At 43.0% G+C, this 19,752-nt stretch overlaps 1 protein-coding gene across 1 annotated transcript; it reads left to right on the forward strand.

Moving 5' to 3' along the window:
* Positions 1-1,667: 1,667 nt before the first annotated feature.
* Positions 1,668-13,549, forward strand: ALDH5A1 (aldehyde dehydrogenase 5 family member A1). The gene is made up of 10 exons (XM_069853168.1): positions 1,668-1,901; positions 2,443-2,526; positions 4,131-4,301; positions 4,592-4,708; positions 4,851-4,994; positions 5,874-6,017; positions 8,911-9,069; positions 10,363-10,532; positions 11,294-11,352; positions 11,505-13,549. Exons 1-10 carry the CDS (start codon positions 1,668-1,670, stop codon positions 11,708-11,710), a joined length of 1,488 nt encoding a protein of 495 aa, XP_069709269.1. The 3' UTR covers positions 11,711-13,549.
* The last annotated feature ends 6,203 nt before the right edge of the window (positions 13,550-19,752 follow it).

The raw sequence follows: 19,752 nt of genomic DNA on the forward strand, positions 1-19,752 counted from the left end.
TGCAATATCCCTGGGGTTTGAGCAGTGTAAGAAACTGCCATCACTGCATGGCAGCAGAGAGGTTTCTGCTAACATACAAAAGCACAGCAGAGTGGAGCATCCTCCCACAGTTCGACCAGCTCAAAGTGCACTTGCCTTACAACAAATAGGTCGGATTTCACAAAAATATTAAAGCCAGTTGCCAAAGAAGTAGTAGGACAAACACATTAGCTCGTTAGATGCAGGCAAAATAAATTTATAAGCCTTTGTGAGTTGACACGACATTGCACACAGATGTTTGGGTCTCAGGAGCCAGACTGAAAGCCCTTGAGATGGGAAGGGGGGAAGGGGGGAAGGGGGGAAAGCGGCATAGATGATGGGAGGACTTCTGTAACACGCATGGCTATGAACTCCTGTCTGACTGCAGAAGCTGGGCATACTGCTCCTGGCCAGCCTCCAGGCAGCCCTGAAATGATTACACCTATCAAATACACATATCCATTAGGTTACACAATTCTACTTTAACACAGAATTGTTTATTTCCTTTCCAGATCCTTAGTTAGGATAGGGTTGTCCTTCAGGTAATCCTTAAAACAATCACAAATTCTACCTTGACTTGATTAACTCCTGAGTTCATAATTTTCTTAAGACTAAATGTTTATGTCCCTGTGCAGAGGTCAGGATGTTTGTAGATAATACCAAGTGTCTGCATCTCCTGTTAGATATTAGGATGTCTCTAGACGATATCAAGTCTCTGCGTTTCTGGGATCAGGGTGTTTGTAGTAAATAAACAAGGTGAAAAATACATCCTGCTTATCTCCTTGGGGGATACACAGCTACAGCCTCCTGTGGGCTGGGGCTCCTGGAGTCAAAAAAAAATGGGCCCAAAACCCCATCAGCCCTCCAGAGATTGTTTTGTGTGTGTGTATGTGTGTGTGTGTGTGTGTGTGTCTGTGCGTGTAGGGGTGCGGGGGTGTGTGTATATGTAGAGGTGTTGGGGTGCGGGTATGGTGAGGGGTGTGTATGTGTGGGAATGGGGGGGGCGGTGTCTGTGTGTGCCTATCTCTGTGTCTGTGTCTGCATGCCCGTATATCTGAGTGTCTATGTGTCTGTCTGTGTCTCTGTGTGGGCCTGTATCTGTGTGTATGTCTTGTCTCTGTGTCTGTGTGTGTGTGTCTGCGTGTCTCTGTGTGTCCATGCCTCTGGTGTGCTTGTGTGTCTGTGTGTCATTCTGTGTCTGTCTGTGTGTATGTTTCTAAGCGTGTGTGTCTGCACCTGAGTCTGTCTGTGGCTGTCTGCCTGTGTCTGTGTGTCTGTGTGTCTATGTCTGCCTGTGTTTGTGTGTCTGCCTGTGTTTGCCTGTGTTTCTATGTATCTGCCTGTGTTTGTCTGCGTGTGACCGTGTGTCCATGTCTGTCTGTCTGCGTGTGTTTCTATATGTCTGCCTGTGTTTGTGTGTCTGTGTGTCTGCTGTGTCTGTATGTCTGTGCCTGCCTATGTGTATGTTCCTATGTGTCTGCCTCTGTGTGTCTGTCTGCGTGTCTGTGTCTGTTTGTCTGCGTGCCTTCCCGCCTGTGCCGAGACTTCCCGGCAGGTGGCGCAGCAGGACCACACCCACCACCCTCCCGGGGGCGGACCCTACCCTCGCGGCTCCTCCGGCGGGCGGGGCGGGGAGGTGCGTTGCGGCCATGGCGGCGCTGCTGCCCCCGTGCCGCGCGCTGCGGTGCGTGCCAGCCGCGTTGCTTCCGCGGGGCGCGCTGGTGGGCGGCCGCTGGGTGGACGCCTCCAACGTCTTCGCCGTGCGGGACCCGGCCAGCGGCGCCGAGCTGCGGCGTGTGGCCGACTGCGGCCCCGCCGAGGCTAGGGCGGCCGTCCGGGCGGCACATGGGGCCGCGGCGGAGTGGGGCCGCCGCCCCGCCAGGGTGAGCGAGGCGGGGCTGGGGCTCTGGGTACTGGGGAGGAGTGGGGTCGGGAGCTGGTGTGGCGGCATGCGAGGCTGGAGCTGGAGCTGGAGCTGAGGGGAGCTGGAACTGGGGGTGGGGCTAGGGGAGATGGGGCTGGAGCTCTGGGTACTCGGAGTGGAAGCTGGTGTAGCGGGAGCTGCGTCTGAAGCTCTAGGTACTCAGTGGGGAGCTGGGGCTTGGGGGTTCTGGAGCTGGGTCGGGAGCTGGGGCTGGGGGGGTCTGGAGCTGGGGGGGTCCGGATCTGTGGGAGCTGGAGCTGAGGCTGATGGAGTTGGGGCTAGAGCTGGAGGTGGAGCTGGTTCTGTAGCTGGGGCTGGAGCTCTGGGAACTGGGGGCAGCTGGGTCGGGAGCTGGGGCTGTGCCTGGAACTGGACGCTGGGCCTGGGGGCAGCTGGGGCAGGGAGGGCTGTGAGTCTGCCCCAGGTGTCTCCAGGGCTGCACTTCCCCACTCTGGGCAGCCCATGCCAGACGACCACAGGGGCGCTCTCTCGCTTGGCAGGAGAGGAGTGTGCTGCTGCGCAGGTGGTATGAGCTGATGATGGAGAACAAGGAAGAGCTGGCGCGGATCATCACGGCTGAGAACGTGAGTATGGGGTGCTGTGTCCCTGTGGGGCTGGGTGCTGCCTTGTGCCTTCCCAGAGATGCGGCACAGGGGTGCCAGTGTTGGGATAAACCATAGAATCATAGAATTACTAGGTTGGAAGAGGTCTTTGAGATTATCAAGCCCAACCATACCTATCCGTTACTAAATCGTATCCCTAAGCACTTTACTTACTTCAGTACCCCTAGGGATGGTGACTCAACCACCTCCCTGGGCAGCTGTGCCAGTGCCTGAGAACCCTTTCTATGCAGAGTTTTTTCCTAGTGTTTAATCTGAACCTCCCTTGGCACAACTTGAGGCTATTTTCTCTCATCTTATCACCTGTCACTTGAGAGAAAAAATCAGCACCCACCTCACTACAGCCTCTTTTCAGACAGTTGTAAACAGTGATAAGGTCTTCCCTCACCCACCTCTAGGCTAAACAACCCCAGTTCCCTCAGCTGCTTCTTGTAAGACTTGTCCTCCAGCCCCTTCAGTGGCACTGACAGCCATCAAAGCAGCCTGTGTGCGTTCCACCCATTAGCCACCAAATTGGTTTTTTGGTGCTTAAAACACATTGAGCATTCACATCCTGGGTCAATAGGTAATGTGACAAACATTTCACTTCCTGACATACATAGAATCGTAGAACTGTAGAATGGTTTGGGCTGGAAGGAACCTTAAAGGTCATCCAGTTCCAACTCCCCTGCCATGAGCAGGGACACCTCCCACTGGATTAAGGTGCTCAAAGCCTCATCCAGCCTGGTCTTGAACACATCCAGCAATGGGGCTCCCATGACTACTCTGGGCAGCCTGTTCCAGTGCCTCACCACCCTCATAGTAAAAAATTTCTTCCTGACGTCTAATCTAAATCTCTCCTCTCTCAGCTTAGAACGTTACCCCTTGTCTTGTCACTGCACTCTTTGATAAAGAGTCCCTCTCCATCTTTCCTGTATGCCCCCTTTAAGTACTGGAAAACTGCTATATAAGGTCTCCATGGAGCCTTCTCTTCTGTAGGCTAAAATGTACATGCAATGTGCTATTTTGATGACAACAGTACCTAACTGTCCAGTGAAATCAGGCCCACATTGTGCTTTGTGGTATGCAAAAGCATTCATCAACCTAAGCCATGGTCTTCATGGCATGAATGTTTGTGGTTCATAGTATCATAGTTTTTGACCCGAAAAAAATTGCAGTACAATTTAAGCAAGTCTCCAAGTTGCATTCCCTCAGTGTGCTTCAGTTTGCATCGCAGAGCAATGCAGAACACAATATTCAAGGAGCAGTCTTACCAGTGCTGAGTACAAAGAGAGAATAACTTCCCTGGACCTGCTGGTCATGCCGTTTCTGATACAAGCCAAGATGCTGTTTGCCTTCTTGGCCACCTGGGCACACTGCTGGCTCACGTTCAGACAGCTGATGATGGTGTATTGAAGCCTCACCGCTATTGCTGCTGCAATCATATTGTCTGTTTTGGAGATCACAGTGTACATGATAGGAGATATGAAGTGCTCTGAAAATAATAGAAACTCCACAATGGCTGGAATTTGTTTTTTATTGCTTCAGTCTGCCACTTGCAGTGTGTTTTCAATCTGATTTAATCAAAGGGGAAGCCTCTGAAAGAAGCACAGGGGGAAATCCTGTATTCTGCATCATTCCTGGAGTGGTTTGCAGAGGAAGCTCGCCGGGTTTATGGTGATGTCATTCCAGCGTCTGCACTAGGCAGAAGAATCGTGGTGCTGAAACAGCCAGTAGGAGTGGCAGCCATTATAACCCCAGTAAGTATAACTTCATTTTTCAAATACTGTGAAGGTTTTCAGCTGACCCCACAACAAGGGGCCTTATGCCTCCTCCAGCCCTGGCAAACACCCCTGTAAAGTTTCATTTCTGCCTTGTACTTTCTTCTTCCTGGATTGGCAGTGCTTCTTTGTGGTATTGACTTAGGACAAAGAACATCATGTAGGTATGTTTAGCTTATCACATAATTATACAAAATATCAGCTATGTTTGCAAAAACGGGAGGTAAAATTTTGCCAAGTCTAATTGTACCGTTTTTCTCTCATCCTAGTGGAATTTCCCCAGTGCTATGATTACCCGGAAGGTTGGTGCAGCTCTGGCAGCTGGCTGTACAGTGGTAGTGAAACCTGCAGAGGACACACCTTTATCAGCACTAGCTCTTGGAGAGGTGAGCTTTGATGCTAAGCTTTATTTTAAGCAGTGGACTGTAGCTGTGAGGAGTCAGATGGGCTTTAAAAATTCAACAAAATTGAAGTGGCTGTTACTCATACAAAATACACATAATGCAAATTCTGCTTTTTTTGTTGCAGCTTGCCAACCAGGCTGGAATTCCAGCGGGAGTGTATAATGTTGTTCCTTGTTCCAGACAACAGACAGCCGCTGTAGGGGAAGTTCTGTGCACTGATCCACTGGTAGCCAAAATTTCTTTTACTGGCTCCACAGCAACAGGAAAGGTACGTAAATGCACAGGGTATCTTTGAAGATTGTTACTGTGCTTATACTGGAAAGGTAGGGGGAAAGTGTGTGCCTTTATACAGAGCTGTCTTCTTTTCTGGCTACTGTACACTGGTTGTCCACGTAATTGTGTAATCATTGAGATATTGCCTGTCTGCTTTAGTATCAGTACTTCACAGAAGGATGCAGGTGCGCAGCTTCTGGATAACTGTCCTCTATTAAATTATAATGTGAACAGTTCTGTACATCATGCTTTTCTTTCATATCAGAGGGTGACAACATACTAATAAGAACACTGAAATTGAGTTTCAAAGGTGCTATTCAGGAATGGCTTCTGCAGTGGAGAGTATTAGAGAAGTGAGGCCCTTGAGTCTCTCCTATCAACTTTAGTCAAAGAACAAACTTGTCAAAATCAGTCAATAAAACTGCAGAGCATGGCTAGAAACTGATAGAGTTCTATGGGATGGCTGTATGCAGAATGAAGAAAATGTCTGGTATCGAGGAAGTCTTAATTGCAAATCCTGTCAGATCATGAAAAAAATTAAGACCAGTCAAGACTTTTATTACCAAAAAAGAAGAGATCAAAGCACAAAAGAGTAGCAAACAAGTGTAGCAATATTAGTGTATGAAAGCCTGACCTGAATGGGAGTTGATGAAAATATTCTTCGTCATTTGTTGGCCAAAATTTCATCTCTAAAGATTTTAATGAAGGAAATCAGTCCTTATTTTTGTCATAGGAGAAAACAGATTGCCTAACATTACAGAGGAGGTGCAGATAAATTCCCTGCCAGAGTTATTTTTTTCACTGCTTTCCATCTGTGGTTCCACAATTCACATCTGGTAGAGGTACAGACATCTGTCTCCTCTGTTGCCTGTAGATACTGCTGAAACATGCAGCTGGCACTGTGAAGCGAGTTTCCATGGAGCTTGGAGGGCATGCTCCTTTTATTGTGTTTGACAGCGCCGATGTGGACTGTGCTGTTGCAGGAGCCCTTGCTTCTAAGTATAGAAACTCAGGCCAGGTAAGAGTAACCTTTTTGTACTTGTTTCTGGAAAATGAAGAGCTGTATATACAGTTTAAGCTATAAATAAGCTATTTTATGTCAAAGGAAACTGTAGAAAAATTCATTGTGAAGCGAAAGATGCTAGAGTCGCACATGATTCTGAGTGTTCAATACAGTTATCAGCAAGTCTAAATGGCAACACTGTAAAATCCCATGTATTTTCACAACGTAACATGGCAGTCAGTAATATCACTGAAAAGGAAGATATTTACTAGGGCCTCTCACAAGAGGAGGAGAAGTGATAAGGCATTTTGTCATATGCTTTGTTAGCATTAAATTAATTAGTGAACTAGAGCTGTGAAAAGACGACCATCTTGCCTCAGTTCTCAGGGTTATATTTTATAACATGCTTAGCCATCTCTTAAAATAATGGCTTCAAGTCTCATGGTAAATGTTTGTATCTGGAAGATTGCATGTTTGATTCAAGTCTCTTTGTGTTCTGAAGGCACACGGCAGGAGTTGAGGGGACTGAAACACTGTCACTCAGATTGGAAACTTAAGACACTCATGGCTAGATTTTTCCACAGTGATTAGCTTAAAAAAAGTGATAGACAGGATTCAAGCGTACATTGCTTCAAACATATGTGTTTTCGTTAGAGTCAAATAATTTTTAGGAGCATCCCTTTCCAGCCTGAGTAGGGCTGTATGGACACTCTTCCAGCCTTATCACAGAATCACAGAATCACAGAATAACCAGGTTGGAAGAGACCCACCGGATCACCGAGTCCAACCGTTCCTACCAAACACTAAACCATATCCCTCAGCACCTCGTCCACCCGTGCCTTAAACACCTCCAGGGAAGGTGACTCAACCACCTCCCTGGGCAGCCTGTTCCAGTGCCCAATGACCCTTTCTGTAAAGAATTTTTTCCTAACGTCTAGCCTAAACCTCCCCTGGCGGAGCTTGAAGCCATTCCCTCTTGTCCTGTCCCCTGTCACTTGGGAGAAGAGGCCAGCACCCTCCTCTCTACAACGTCCTTTCAAGTAGTTGTAGAGAGCAATGAGGTCACCCCTCAGCCTCCTCTTCTCCAGGCTAAACAACCCCAGCTCTCTCAGCCGCTCCTCATAAGGCCTGTTCTCCAGCCCTTTCACCAGCTTTGTTGCTCTTCTCTGGACTCTCTCCAGAGCCTCAACATCCTTCTTGTGGTGAGGGGCCCAGAACTGAACACAGTATTCGAGGAGCGGTCTCACCAGTGCCGAGTACAGAGGGAGGATAACCTCCCTGGACCTGCTGGTCACGCCGTTTCTGATACAAGCCAAGATGCCATTGGCCTTCTTGGCCACCTGGGCACACTGCTGGCTCATATTCAGTCGGCTGTCAACCAACACACCCAGGTCCCTCTCCTCCAGGCAGCTTTCTAGACAGACTTCTCCTAGTCTGTAGCACTGCATAGGGTTGTTGTGCCCCAAGTGCAGGACCCGGCATTTGGCCTTGTTAAACCTCATGCCATTGGACTCTGCCCAGCGGTCCAGCCTGTTCAGATCCCTTTGCAGAGCCTCCCGACCCTCCAGCAGATTGACACTTCCACCCAGCTTAGTGTCGTCCGCAAACTTGCTCAGGGTGCACTCGATGCCTTCATCCAGATCATTGATGAAGACATTGAACAGGGCTGGACCCAGCACTGAGCCCTGGGGAACCCCACTTGTCACTGGCCTCCAGCTGGATTTCACACCATTTACCACCACTCTCTGGGCCCGGCCATCCAACCAGTTTTCCACCCAGGAGAGTGTGTGCCTGTCCAGCCCAGAGGCTGACAGTTTCTCAAGCAGAACGCTGTGAGAAACTGTGTCAAAGGCTTTACTGAAGTCCAGGAAGACCACATCCACAGCCTTTCCCTCATCCAGTAGCCGGGTCACTTTGTCATAGAAGGCGATCAGGTTAGTCTGGCAAGACCTGCCTTTTGTGAACCCATGTTGACTGGGCCTGATCACCCGGTTCTCTTGCATGTGCTTCATGATAGCACTCAAGATCACCTGTTCCATGACTTTCCCTGGCACTGAGGTCAGACTGACAGGCCTGTAGTTTCCTGGGTCCTCCCTGCGGCCCTTTTTGTAGATGGGCACAACATCAGCCAGCCTCCAGTCCAGTGGGACTTCCCCAGTCTTCCAGGACTGTTGGAAGATGATGGAAAGGGGTTTGGCCAGCACATCCGCCAGCTCCTTCAGTACCCTAGGGTGAATCCCGTCCGGCCCCATAGACTTGTGACTGTCCAGTCGGGCTAGCAAGGCTCTGACCACCTCCTCTTGGATCACGGGAGCCTCATTATGCTCCTCTAGCTCCTGGGTTTGTACACAGACGGAACGACCCTCCTTACGACTAAAGACTGAGGCAAAGAAGGCATTAAGTACCTCAGCCTTTTCCTCATCCCCTGTTACTGTTGTCCCTTCTGTGTCCAATAGGGACTGTATGGTCTCCCTAGTCCGCCTTTTATTATTTATATATTTGTAGAAAGATTTTTTGTTATCTTTCACTGACTTGGCCAATCAATGCTTGGTTCAGCATTCTGCAGTCTGTTTAGAAGCTATTTCTTGCAGCTTCTGGACCTTGGTTGATCCGTATATCAGAGTCCACAGAACTCATGAAACCTTTTCTCAGTGTAAGTGATTTAAATTTAGCAGTCTGGCATATTTCACTCACATATACTGAAAACTTGTTGAAGTTGTGTTTCTAGAGTGAGAGGCATGATGAAAGAACCAGTATAGCTAGGTAACAGCTTAGGGTGATGGAGAAGAGGCAGAGGACGGATCACTGTAGTAACCTGTTCTGTGGCACAAAGGCCAGAATGAATTAATGGATAGATTAAATACAGCATAAACTAGTGTTTCTTTTTCCTTTTCATGTTTGTTTTCAGACCTGTGTTTGCACAAATCGTTTCCTGGTGCAAAAGGGAATCCATGATAAATTCGTGGAAAAGTTTGCTAAAGCTATAGAGAGAGAACTGCACGTTGGAAGTGGATTTGATGCAAGAACTACCCAAGGGCCACTAATCAATGAAAAAGCAGTGGAGAAGGTATAAATAAAAGATTGAGTTTTTTTGAGCCTTAGTTTTCTTTTTTACAATCCATAAAGTAACTTTAGATTTGTATGTACTTTTTCATGTTTGTTTTGTTAGAATATGCTTGCAGTGTGGCTGAAAGTGTGTTCTGCCCTCCATGTATGCATACAGGTGGACAGATGCAGCCGCTTAACGTATCATTCCCCTTTTTCTGTAGAGGGGAAAAAGGGATTCCTCCTTTAGAAGAAACTCATCCATCCTGATTGCTTCCTAGCTGTTCGCAACGACATTTACTGAAATCGGATATGCTGTGAGAGTTGTGTGGTGATTCTGCAATTCTGGAGCACTGCGAATGACAACTTATTTTGAAGAACAGCAGCTCTGTTTCTCAAAAGCTACAGAGAATAGTACATTGAGGTTAAAAAATACCACAGCTCTGGATGTTGTAACCACCTGAAACCTTATGTACCTGGTTTGGGTCTTCTATTTTGGATGACTTATGACTTCAGAAAATGGGTTTTTTTAATTGCAGTGTCACAGCTTCTATAATATTTCACCTTTCCAAAGATTAAAGATTATTAAATTGTGTTTCATATTTTCTATTATGGCTCGGTTATATGCAGGCTTGGTTTGTATCTCATTATACTTGAAGGCTGCCGGAGTTATTTAGGGTACAAAGGTTGCAGTGCTTTGATTTCTTTCCTTCATGCCTTCTCATTGAGCATCACAAAAGTGCAATGTGTGTGTATTGTATACACCTCTATATACAAATGCTCAAACTCTGTTATATACAAATAACCAAGTCACTTAACTGTCTTTCTGCAGTTGCAAAGGACAGTGTTCTAGGTAGAGACTGCTACTTTGGTTTTCACATTGCTTTCTTGTATTCGGATGAATTGTAGATGTAGGGGCTGGAAAATGTTCTTGCGAGTTCCATCTTGGAAGTTGTCTGTTTCTCTTTAAATGACAGTCATGTACTTCTGTTTTCATAGTGCTTGATCACCAACATCCTGTGTAATTCTTAGTCCCTCAAAGGCTTTTTCTCACATTAGATGTAGTCTTTTCATTCCAGCAGAGAAGTTGAATCTTAAATATCCATGGCCCTTATCCTTCTGAAAGTCTGTCAGGCCAAGAGAAATAAAAATTCAAGAAAAGTTTTAAATAATATTGCAAGCAGTCTTCTGCAAAGTATGCGCTTTTCTTCACAGTCTTCCATTTAATACTGGAGATTAGTATTTCTTCATTAGAAAATATATTATTGTTCATTCCTAAATGCTGACTTTGAGATTTTTGCTTTGCGTACCTTAGGTAGAGAGACACATTAATGATGCAGTTTCTCAAGGAGCATGTGTTGTGACTGGAGGAAAACGACACAGCTTAGGCAAGAATTTCTTTGAGCCAACATTACTTAGTAACGTTACAGCAAAGATGATTTGCACCCAAGAGGAGACATTTGGCCCTTTAGCACCAGTTATCAAGTAAGACTATTCATTTTCCAGATTAAAAATCACAATTTAAAAAAGGAATGTTATTTTGAATAAATAAGAATTGAATGACAGTTTTGCCAAGTTATTTTTGTATGATCACACAAATCTTGTTATAAGACTAAGGTACGCATGTGAAAACATACTTTGGATATGCAATTCGTTTGTTTCTCTCTCTTGACCCAATTTTAGCACCTCTGCAACTTACTGAAAACTATTTTCTTTTAAATTGCATTAGCAGTTAAGCAAGGGTAGGTAGCAGCAAAACCTCCATCAACTTCATGATTTGTGGTAAGAAGTAGGAGGCAGGACTTTCCAGTTTGTCATGCACTTTGCTTGTCCTGATTTTTTTGACAGAGGATGACTTGGAGCTCTCTTCTCCTTAAAACCTTCCTTGCCTCCAACCAGAGCAGTTGGATGTGATGGAAGAACATATGGTTGTCTCTCATAGCTGAGAGTGCTTGTGCAGTTCAGGAAACTGGTGGGCTAACCTGTGTGAAGTAAATGTACTGGTATCTAGGGACGATAAAGGCAATCTAAACTACTTGACCCTTCTCTTAATTTAAACTGCAGTTACAAACTCCTCCATTATTTCAAAGTGAAAATTACATTAGATGTTTGAAATACACTCTTGGGGGGAAAAAACTGTATCTTGACTCTCTTATTTCTGGTAAGGCTGCTTCTTATCAGTGAGTCAGTGAGATGGTAGATGAACATCGCGCCTCATTTGTATTTTTTTCTCTTTGTATTGACAGATTTGAGACTGAAGCAGAAGCTGTTGCTATAGCAAATGCAGCTGATGTGGGTTTAGCAGGTATGCATTTCTATCAGGTAAATGTGTTTCTGTGGTTTTATGAGCTTTGTTGTTACGGGGCCACAGTTTTTAATGTCAGTAAGTTTCTTTTTCATAGTTTTCTGCAGTTGTTCTTCCTGTTTTTGATTTTCATGCCTATATCTTTGTGGCAGGATATTTCTACTCCCAAGATGCAGCTCAGATATGGAGAGTTGCAGAACAGCTGGAAGTTGGAATGGTTGGCGTTAATGAAGGCATAATCTCCGCAGTGGAGTGTCCTTTTGGTGGGGTAAAACAGTCTGGCTTAGGACGAGAAGGTTCAAAGTATGGCATTGATGAATACTTAGAAATAAAATATGTCTGCTTTGGAGGCTTATAAAAATCTTCAGAAAGCACAACCCTAACAGCCTGGAAAAGAGTGCTGTAGTTCTAGTAAGTTTCTTGAACCAGAAATACCTATGAATGCAACTTCTACCTTCTTTAAACAACCCTGTGCTATATGTGTAGAGGTACTTAAAATATTCTGTGCTGCCATATGTTTTTACATGTTCTTTATTTGTACATTCAGTTTTCAGCAATGTGATCACAATGTACATCATTTTTAGTAAGTACTAGGTAAGAATGCACGTTTCTTATACAGGTGAATGTCTTCTAGGGAGGGAGGTTTAAAAACCTTTGAACTTGTGGCCTAATGAAGATTAAAGTAGAAGTGATTAGAGGTTTGACTTCTATGCATCACTTCAGTATTTTGTCATCTTCAGAAGGTGGTTTAAAGCTTCCTTGCTACAAAATAAAGAATGCTGTTTAAACTCTATTTTAATGGCAGTTGCAAGAAGCACTTTAAAAAATGTGCAGTGTTGATTTGGCAATTAAATCAGCACTGCAAAAGCTAAGGGAAATTAATTTCATTTCTTGTGTTTTTTAACATTGGTGGAGCTTTACCCATTAGTTATTAAAAATAAATAATGCAACAGAGCTGTTTTTCCTATACACTGATAAATGTACCCCATGAAATAGGATATTTTAAGATATGTTATCCAATCAGGCAAAGAAGTGCCAGGAAACACAGTGCTTTGCAGAGTGGGGTTGGGGAAGGAGGAAAACCACAACTGAATTTCATGGAATTTTTTAAAGTGCACACAAGGTATCATTGACTGCTACTTCCTATTTTTAAATATTTTTGTCATGTAACACTTGAGACTGGGTGGGTCTGGAGCACATTATCTGTCAGTAGAGTGTGTTGGCATTGTGCCAACTGAAGGACCATTAACATTTACTGCCCTTTCAGCAGTTTCCAATGCACTCAAAATGCACATACAAGACTGAGGATTTGATATTGTTATCAGTTGCAGAATATGTGGTTGTTGTCAAGAAGAAAAAAAAGGATGGCATACTTCTACACTAGTTGCAAGAAACTTTCTTATAGCCAGGTTCTAAGCTTAAACTTGAGTGCACTGACTGCCTGAATTTGAGTAATATGCTTTTGTGGAAGAGGAAGCTGTTTGCCAGCCTTGGTTGCTAATACATGTCTCTTGGAAAGAATAACTAGCTAGAAAGTCATAACTTGGTGCCTTTGTACCATAACAGTGACGCAAGCACACCTACAGGTATTGTACACAGGCAGAATATCTGCAACTGAAATTGCCCAGGCTTAAAATACATCTGTCTGTGAATTGCAGTGTAAGGTTGAAATTAATCATGTCACTTACTGCTGTCTGATAGTGCAGTTTTGGATGGGGGGTACTTCTTGGGACCGTGCAGTTGGAAGAAAAATTCTTTAACCCACTGCTGTATTCATTGCAAAGTTACTGATCTGATGCATTGGTGTATTGAAAATCTTGATGTCTTTTCCGAGATAGCACTGTTAAAATTAATGAATTTACTTTTTTCCTAACAAATAATACGTTTTATTATGCCTGATAACAAGCACAAACCATAATTAAAGTGTGTAATAAACTTTAAAAATACCTTTTTCTAGATTGGATTGTGGTTGGATTCAAGCATAGTATCCTTGGGTCATCAAGGTCGATGTCAGTTAAGCACAGAATAATCTTAAAGTTGTCTTCATAGCAAAAGCTATGATTCTTTAACAAAACATATACTTGAATTCTCACACCTCAGTTGTGTTGATTACACTTGTGATAGTCGAGCAATTTTTGGATATTAAAACTGTGATGGGAAAATGTTTTCAGTTAATAAATAACTTCTGTGAAAGCACTGGATTTTGTGGTTTATTACCTTAGTCATTGAACTGACAGGCAGTTACCTGCATTAAGTTTGATCTCAGATTTGCACAGAATGTTTTGTTTTGCCAGCTTTAGCACTGGAAAAAAAGGAAACTTCTTTGTATCTACATGTTTATGAGGTTTGGCTTTGATTTTGGTTACTCCAGTTACAGCCTCTTGAGTCTAAATCAAGTAGATGAGGCATCAGAGATGAGGCTTGTTTGATGTACTATTATGCCATCAGTCATTTTGTATGCATCTCTTTTATGCTGAAACAAACATTTTCCCTCAAGATACGGGCTTTGTGGATCAGAGTGCTTTTCCTGCTTGTAGAATACGGTTGCTTCTGTAATTCTTTAATTCATTTATTAAGTTTTAAATAGACCTCTTGGAAGCTTTTTTTTAATTTCCCTTTATTTCATAGAGTTTTGAAGCCCCAGAAATTGTCTTCTAATTTCCAACCCTAGTTAGTCATGGGCAATTTCCATTTTATTTTCTTATGTTACCCTTTTAAACAGATGTTGTTTGACGCCCACTGCCTGCCCTCTTTATAATAAACTCCTAAGAAACTGTTTACCTGTTCTACTTGACATTATCATTTTTAGCTTAAATAGGCAGAAACTATTTCCAGCCACTGCGTACATGGCATTTTTTTGGCAAGCTGCTCTAAGCAGTGCTTGTCTGTTGCTGAGTGATACTGGCGAAGTTGCCTTGGGTGCTCAGAATAAGTGATTGAGGCTTTTGATGCTGCTAACAGTGATCCAATAGCATTGAAGATCTGGAGAACAGGTCTTATGAGTAGCAGCTCAGGGAACTGGAGAAAGGGAGGCTGAGGGGAGACCTTATCACTCTGAACAACTACCTGAAAGGAGGTTGCAATGAGGTGAGCATTAGTCTCTTCTTCCAAGTCACAAGTGATAGAGCTCGAGGAAATGGCCACAAGTTGCACCAGGGGAGGTTTAGAATGGATGTTAGGAAAAATGTCTTCACTGAAAGTGGTCAATTGTTGGAACAGGCTGCCCAGGGAAGTGGTGGAATCACCATTCCTGGAGGTGTTCAGAAAATGTGCAGACATGGCACTTCAGGACGTGGTTTAGTAGGCGTGGTGATGTTGAGCTGATGGTTGGACTTGATGAACTTAGAGGTCTATTCCAACCTTAATTATGCTATGATTCTATAAGATAGACAATTGTCCAGCCTGACCAATATCTAGTACTTCATTTCATTTACAGTAGCACTTTGTTATCTTGTCACGAAGACTGAGGCAAGGTTTAAGCAGGCTAGTTCTCTGCAGCCGATCCATTTTATGCTTTGATGATTAATTGTGCTTTCATGATTACGTCACAGAACATAAACAGCCGTTTAAATGGTTTGCCCGTAGTAAAGCAGTTTTTACTGTTCTAAATCAGTCAGGCACATGCTGGGAGTTGGGCAGTCCTGGAAGTAAAAGGAGGTCCGTGCTTTGCCTTGGCACCGATTAACTGTCTCACTATGACTGGCAGAGTCATAAGTGTAACTGGTCATAACCAAACTGCTTATGGTTGAGCTATCTTAAAAGAGAAGGTTTAAATATGGTGTTCAGAAGCTCCAAGTTACATTTTAACCCTTGTTTAAAGTGTTTTCAATGTCACAACTCTGCCTAGGCCCTTCCAAGACATGAGAAGTTGGCAGTTTATTCATTTTATCAGTGAATGCTGAAGCTGCTTAGCGCAGCTGGCTTAAGGTGTTCAGGAATCACTGCTGATTATCTTCTATTGCACAAGTCTAGAGACTTGCATCAGCCTAGTCAAAAGGGAGGGGGAGGCTACCACTGTTACCAAAATGCACAGTCCACCAATGAGCAGATTTTGTTCTGCAATAAAGGACAGACACACTATATTTTATCAGTTCATTCAGCAGCCAGTATTCATTCCCTTGCAGGACTGAAGTATGAACAAGTGAGGTACCACATCTCCAGATATATTTCAAGTTGCTTTTATGATGTATGCTTTTTTCTTACAGAATGACACTTATGGTACTTTTTATTACCGTGATTTAGCACAAACTTCACACATGCTGATGGATGAATTTTTCTTTTCCTGTTCAGAAAAGGACAGCATAGTCCACCCTTGGCTAACAGTGGTGTTTTGGGGTTTGTAGCACACTGGTATCTCCAATTACTGCAAAACAGCCATTGTACTTACAAACAGTCAAGTATTGGATTTGCTATAGAATAAGCTACAGAACTTGTGAAATCATCACACGTGGCATGGCAGCTGGAAAATATTTACACACAATTAAATCAATTAAGGACCTGCAGTAAATGAAAAATCCTAATATGAACTGCAATAATTTTTTTTCTGCTTTCTGATGTACTGAGTTATGTTCCCTATCTGAAAACAAAATAAAATATTGCTTTTGTCAGTAGGAAGGGATCAGATACTGCGCTGCTTTTATGCTCGAGTGCAGACATAAACTATGGGAAAAACAGATTTCTATTAGCCTGACCTGAGTGTTGAGTCCCATACAGAGGACCAAGTCTAAAAGAGTACTTGACAAGTGACTAGAAGGAAAGACAAAAATTTATTTGTAGCTACATAAATGTAGTAATTTTAGGTCAGAAATGGTTCCCGTTACAATACATTGACCTTTAAAATAAATAACATTTTCTAGAAACAGATTCCTAATATAAATTCTGAAATAGCTCACTCATCCACCCACAAGGAGAAGTGCTTCTGTACAGAGACAACTGCTGATGTGCAGCTTATCTGCACTTGATTTGTCTTTTCTCCTTCCTTTTTAAAATTCTGTTTCTAAGATTTAAGGTTCCCTCCCTTGTCTTGGGGAGTTCAGTACCTAAAAGGTCTGCAGAATGGTTTCTCCTTTGCTGCAGAAGTATGGGATTAGTATTCTAGTGAGGATCAATGAGAAGCAATAGCTGATGTTAAGAAACTGTAATTCACTTCTGTCCTATTTGCCTTTTTCTAGGGGAATGTTTACCTCTCAAGCCTCACATAAATGGTTCATAAGACTAAAGTAGCTCTCATTTTATTGCCAACATCCCAAAGCTCCAGGTGAGTGCATCCCATTATCAGTACACTGAGGGGCAAAACTAGTTTCACGTGAGGCTTAAAACAGAAAAGAAATTTGCATAAAACCTCAATTATTTCAAGAACATCAGAACCATCTTGGGAAAGTTTAAATTCAGCATAAAGAACACACGCATGCACTCACTCTGTTAAGTTCACAGACTTTTAAAGTTCCTCACGTGTGTGCTCTTCTGTTTGCCCACCAAGAAAGAAAAGGAAAATTAGCATCACATAAGCAAACACAGCTGACAGCACAAAATACGGGTTTGAACAGTACCTCTATCTGATGCACCTAACAGAAGGAGACTGGTAAGACTCTGTTTACCTAAAAGGACACAGCTGAAATATATTCTTGCACATGAAACAAGAATAACCTTTTTTACCCCCTCTCCAAATAAACATTCCTCTGCAATTAGACCATTCACATTTTGCTTTAATTTCTCAGCAATCTACTCAGTTAATATTAAAGGTTGAACTATAGGACAGAGAATTTGGATGTGCATCTCAGCAGATTTCCCACAGTAAATTTTGCTTCATACTGCACTAGCATTTTGGTTAAGAAAATTAAACACACTCTGATGACCTATCCCCAGCATGGCAGTTTTGTGTTGCATACACACTGCACTGAGTACTGAAGCTGAGTACTGGACCTGTTTAATGCCTGAAGCAGTAATGGTAAGGAAGTTATTTTTCCAAAGTAGACTTCTTACTCAAAATGCAAAGGCGGTTCTTTGCACACAGCTGGAGAATCTCTGCTTGTGCATGCATCAGCATGTACAAATATAAAATCAAGATGCAAAGGAAAATCCACTGCTTGCATCAAGGCTATGAAGCACTGCAACTATAAGCGCACTCTCTGCCCTCAAAGAGAGGCAGTATCTTATCAGTGACAGACTGAATTTATTCTGTATTTTCAGCGGACTCTGAGCCATACCAGAGAAGCTCTCCTGCTTTTCCACGTAGATGAAACTGTTGGGAATATCCCCATCTCTATTTCACAAAGAAGCTGCCAGTACTCTTTCTGTATATGAAGGAAATTGGTGTGTGGAAGTAAACGTGAGGCCTGAGAACCCACTTCAAAACCATAATCCAAATTTGAAAGCTAGCATCAGAGTTCTACCACTGTGTTTGCACCCGAACAGCTAGTTTTCCAGCCCTTTCATTCCAGGTATAGCCTGATATTCTACAAGAAAGCAACAGTTCTAGAAATAAAAATTATACTGAATCAAGACCCTAGGCTTCCTACAGTCTCTCCTAAATTCCTGACAAAATGATGCTTGGCCAAGCAACACAAACATAATAGCACAACCTCACAGAGCCAGAAACTATTATTTTCAACTTCTGTGCAAGTTTCATATTAAAATGAAGCCTGATCTTATGTAAGAGGAATGACTTCTCCTTCCAAGGAGATGGGACAATCAAACCAGTAGAATTAAAAACCTCAAAAAATTGAATTATATTCCGCTTTCAAAATATAACTAACATACTGTTACCAATGACGATGTCAGAGCATCATCTAGAGAATAGAATTTGGCAAACTTCCACTTGCTAGGGCCTTATGCAATAAGAAGATGGTCTCACATTTCTTATTTGTTAGAATGAGAAATACTTAGTGAAATTATGCATACATTCTCATGGCACACAAACTTATCACCAGTTCAAAGATCTGAGCCCACAACATGTGTGGGGTGGGGGGAATAGCCCTGGGAATTCTGCAACATTGAGGAAAGCAGGTTTATGATTCCCGTAGTTGTTTTGCTAGAGAATCGTTCTTCATTTTTTTAAAAAAAGATGTCTGAATTTTAATTTCTTGAAAGAATAAAAAAACCCCTAGTCTTCAGCACCAGCTTTAAAAACGTAAAATAAACCCCAAACACACAAGCTACTCAATTTACAAAACTGAAGGATGCTGCTGACTGCACTGACATGTTCTAAAAGACAGATTTATAGATAAAGGCACACTGGATACAGTATTTAGCAGAAGCATTAATGGCAGCATGGCCAATGCGAAGTTATAGTTGCTTATACAATTATAACGCATGTTTTGAAGAGCATGATTCCTGCTAGAACATTTTGGGAATTTGTGCAGAATGGATTAAGCCCAACATTTTGATTTAAAAAGGAAAAGAAAAACTAAATTTCTTCAGGAATGCTCTAAAGTGAACTTTGCATTTATTATGTTAACACACCTGGAGCAGAAATTGAAAGACATCAAAAGCTGACTTTGCTTTTATTGACCACGTTATTTAAAAATACACACACACATTCATACACAGGGTGAGATAAAGTAGATTTGTTTCAATAAATAGCCTAAAACTCCCATACACGTAGAGCTGAACCTTGGCTTCTGAAGAAAGCAAATCATACCATATATACTGCATCTTGCTAGTGAGTATGGGTAAACATGGAAAACACTTGCATTACCCCTTTTTAGTTCTTCATAGACCCTCACAGCACTATGCCTCCTGCAGCCACACTCAGCTCTCCAGAGAAACGCAGGACTGGGCACAGGATAAATGCTCCTCAGTGCAGAATTAGCAACCTTAGGTACTGTTGCTGGCTGCATTTGAGAATCAAAAGCATGCAACCAGTTATGAGTATGTCAAGTTGCTGCAACTTTTGAAAAATGTTTCCTTCCAGTCCAGACAGTTCTGAGTTTTGCCCAACTCCATTAACAAGAGAAGCACAGAAACTAGTGTTCAACCGAACTACTCTGTTGATAGAGGAAGGCCCAAAATTCACCACCAAATTATTCCTCATTATGGGGGCAGCCTATGGCTACTCCTTGATTCCCCTCATCTGCTCCCCTTGATCTCTCTCTACTGCTCCACCTTTCTGTACTAATAGATTCTCCACCATCAGATTTAAAAAGCTTTAAAAAAGTTTTTTTAAAAAAAAAAGCTGTCCCAGAGGAAAATTTTCTACATCACAACACATCACCCCTCCAGCTCAGACCAAGCGTGTCAGTAAAGGGCCCCCAGGAAAGCCTGTTGTGGCCAGACAATACCACTGACACAGATGCCCTCCCAACCAAGGCTTAGGTATAAAAGCCAAGTCTTCAGTGTGGGATTTCAAAAGCAGTACTGGGTGCATAGTTTTAAAACCTAACAAGAACATTGGAAAAAAAT

Source organism: Phaenicophaeus curvirostris, chromosome 3 (genome assembly GCF_032191515.1).
Source record: "Phaenicophaeus curvirostris isolate KB17595 chromosome 3, BPBGC_Pcur_1.0, whole genome shotgun sequence".
Lineage (NCBI taxonomy): Eukaryota > Metazoa > Chordata > Aves > Cuculiformes > Cuculidae > Phaenicophaeus > Phaenicophaeus curvirostris.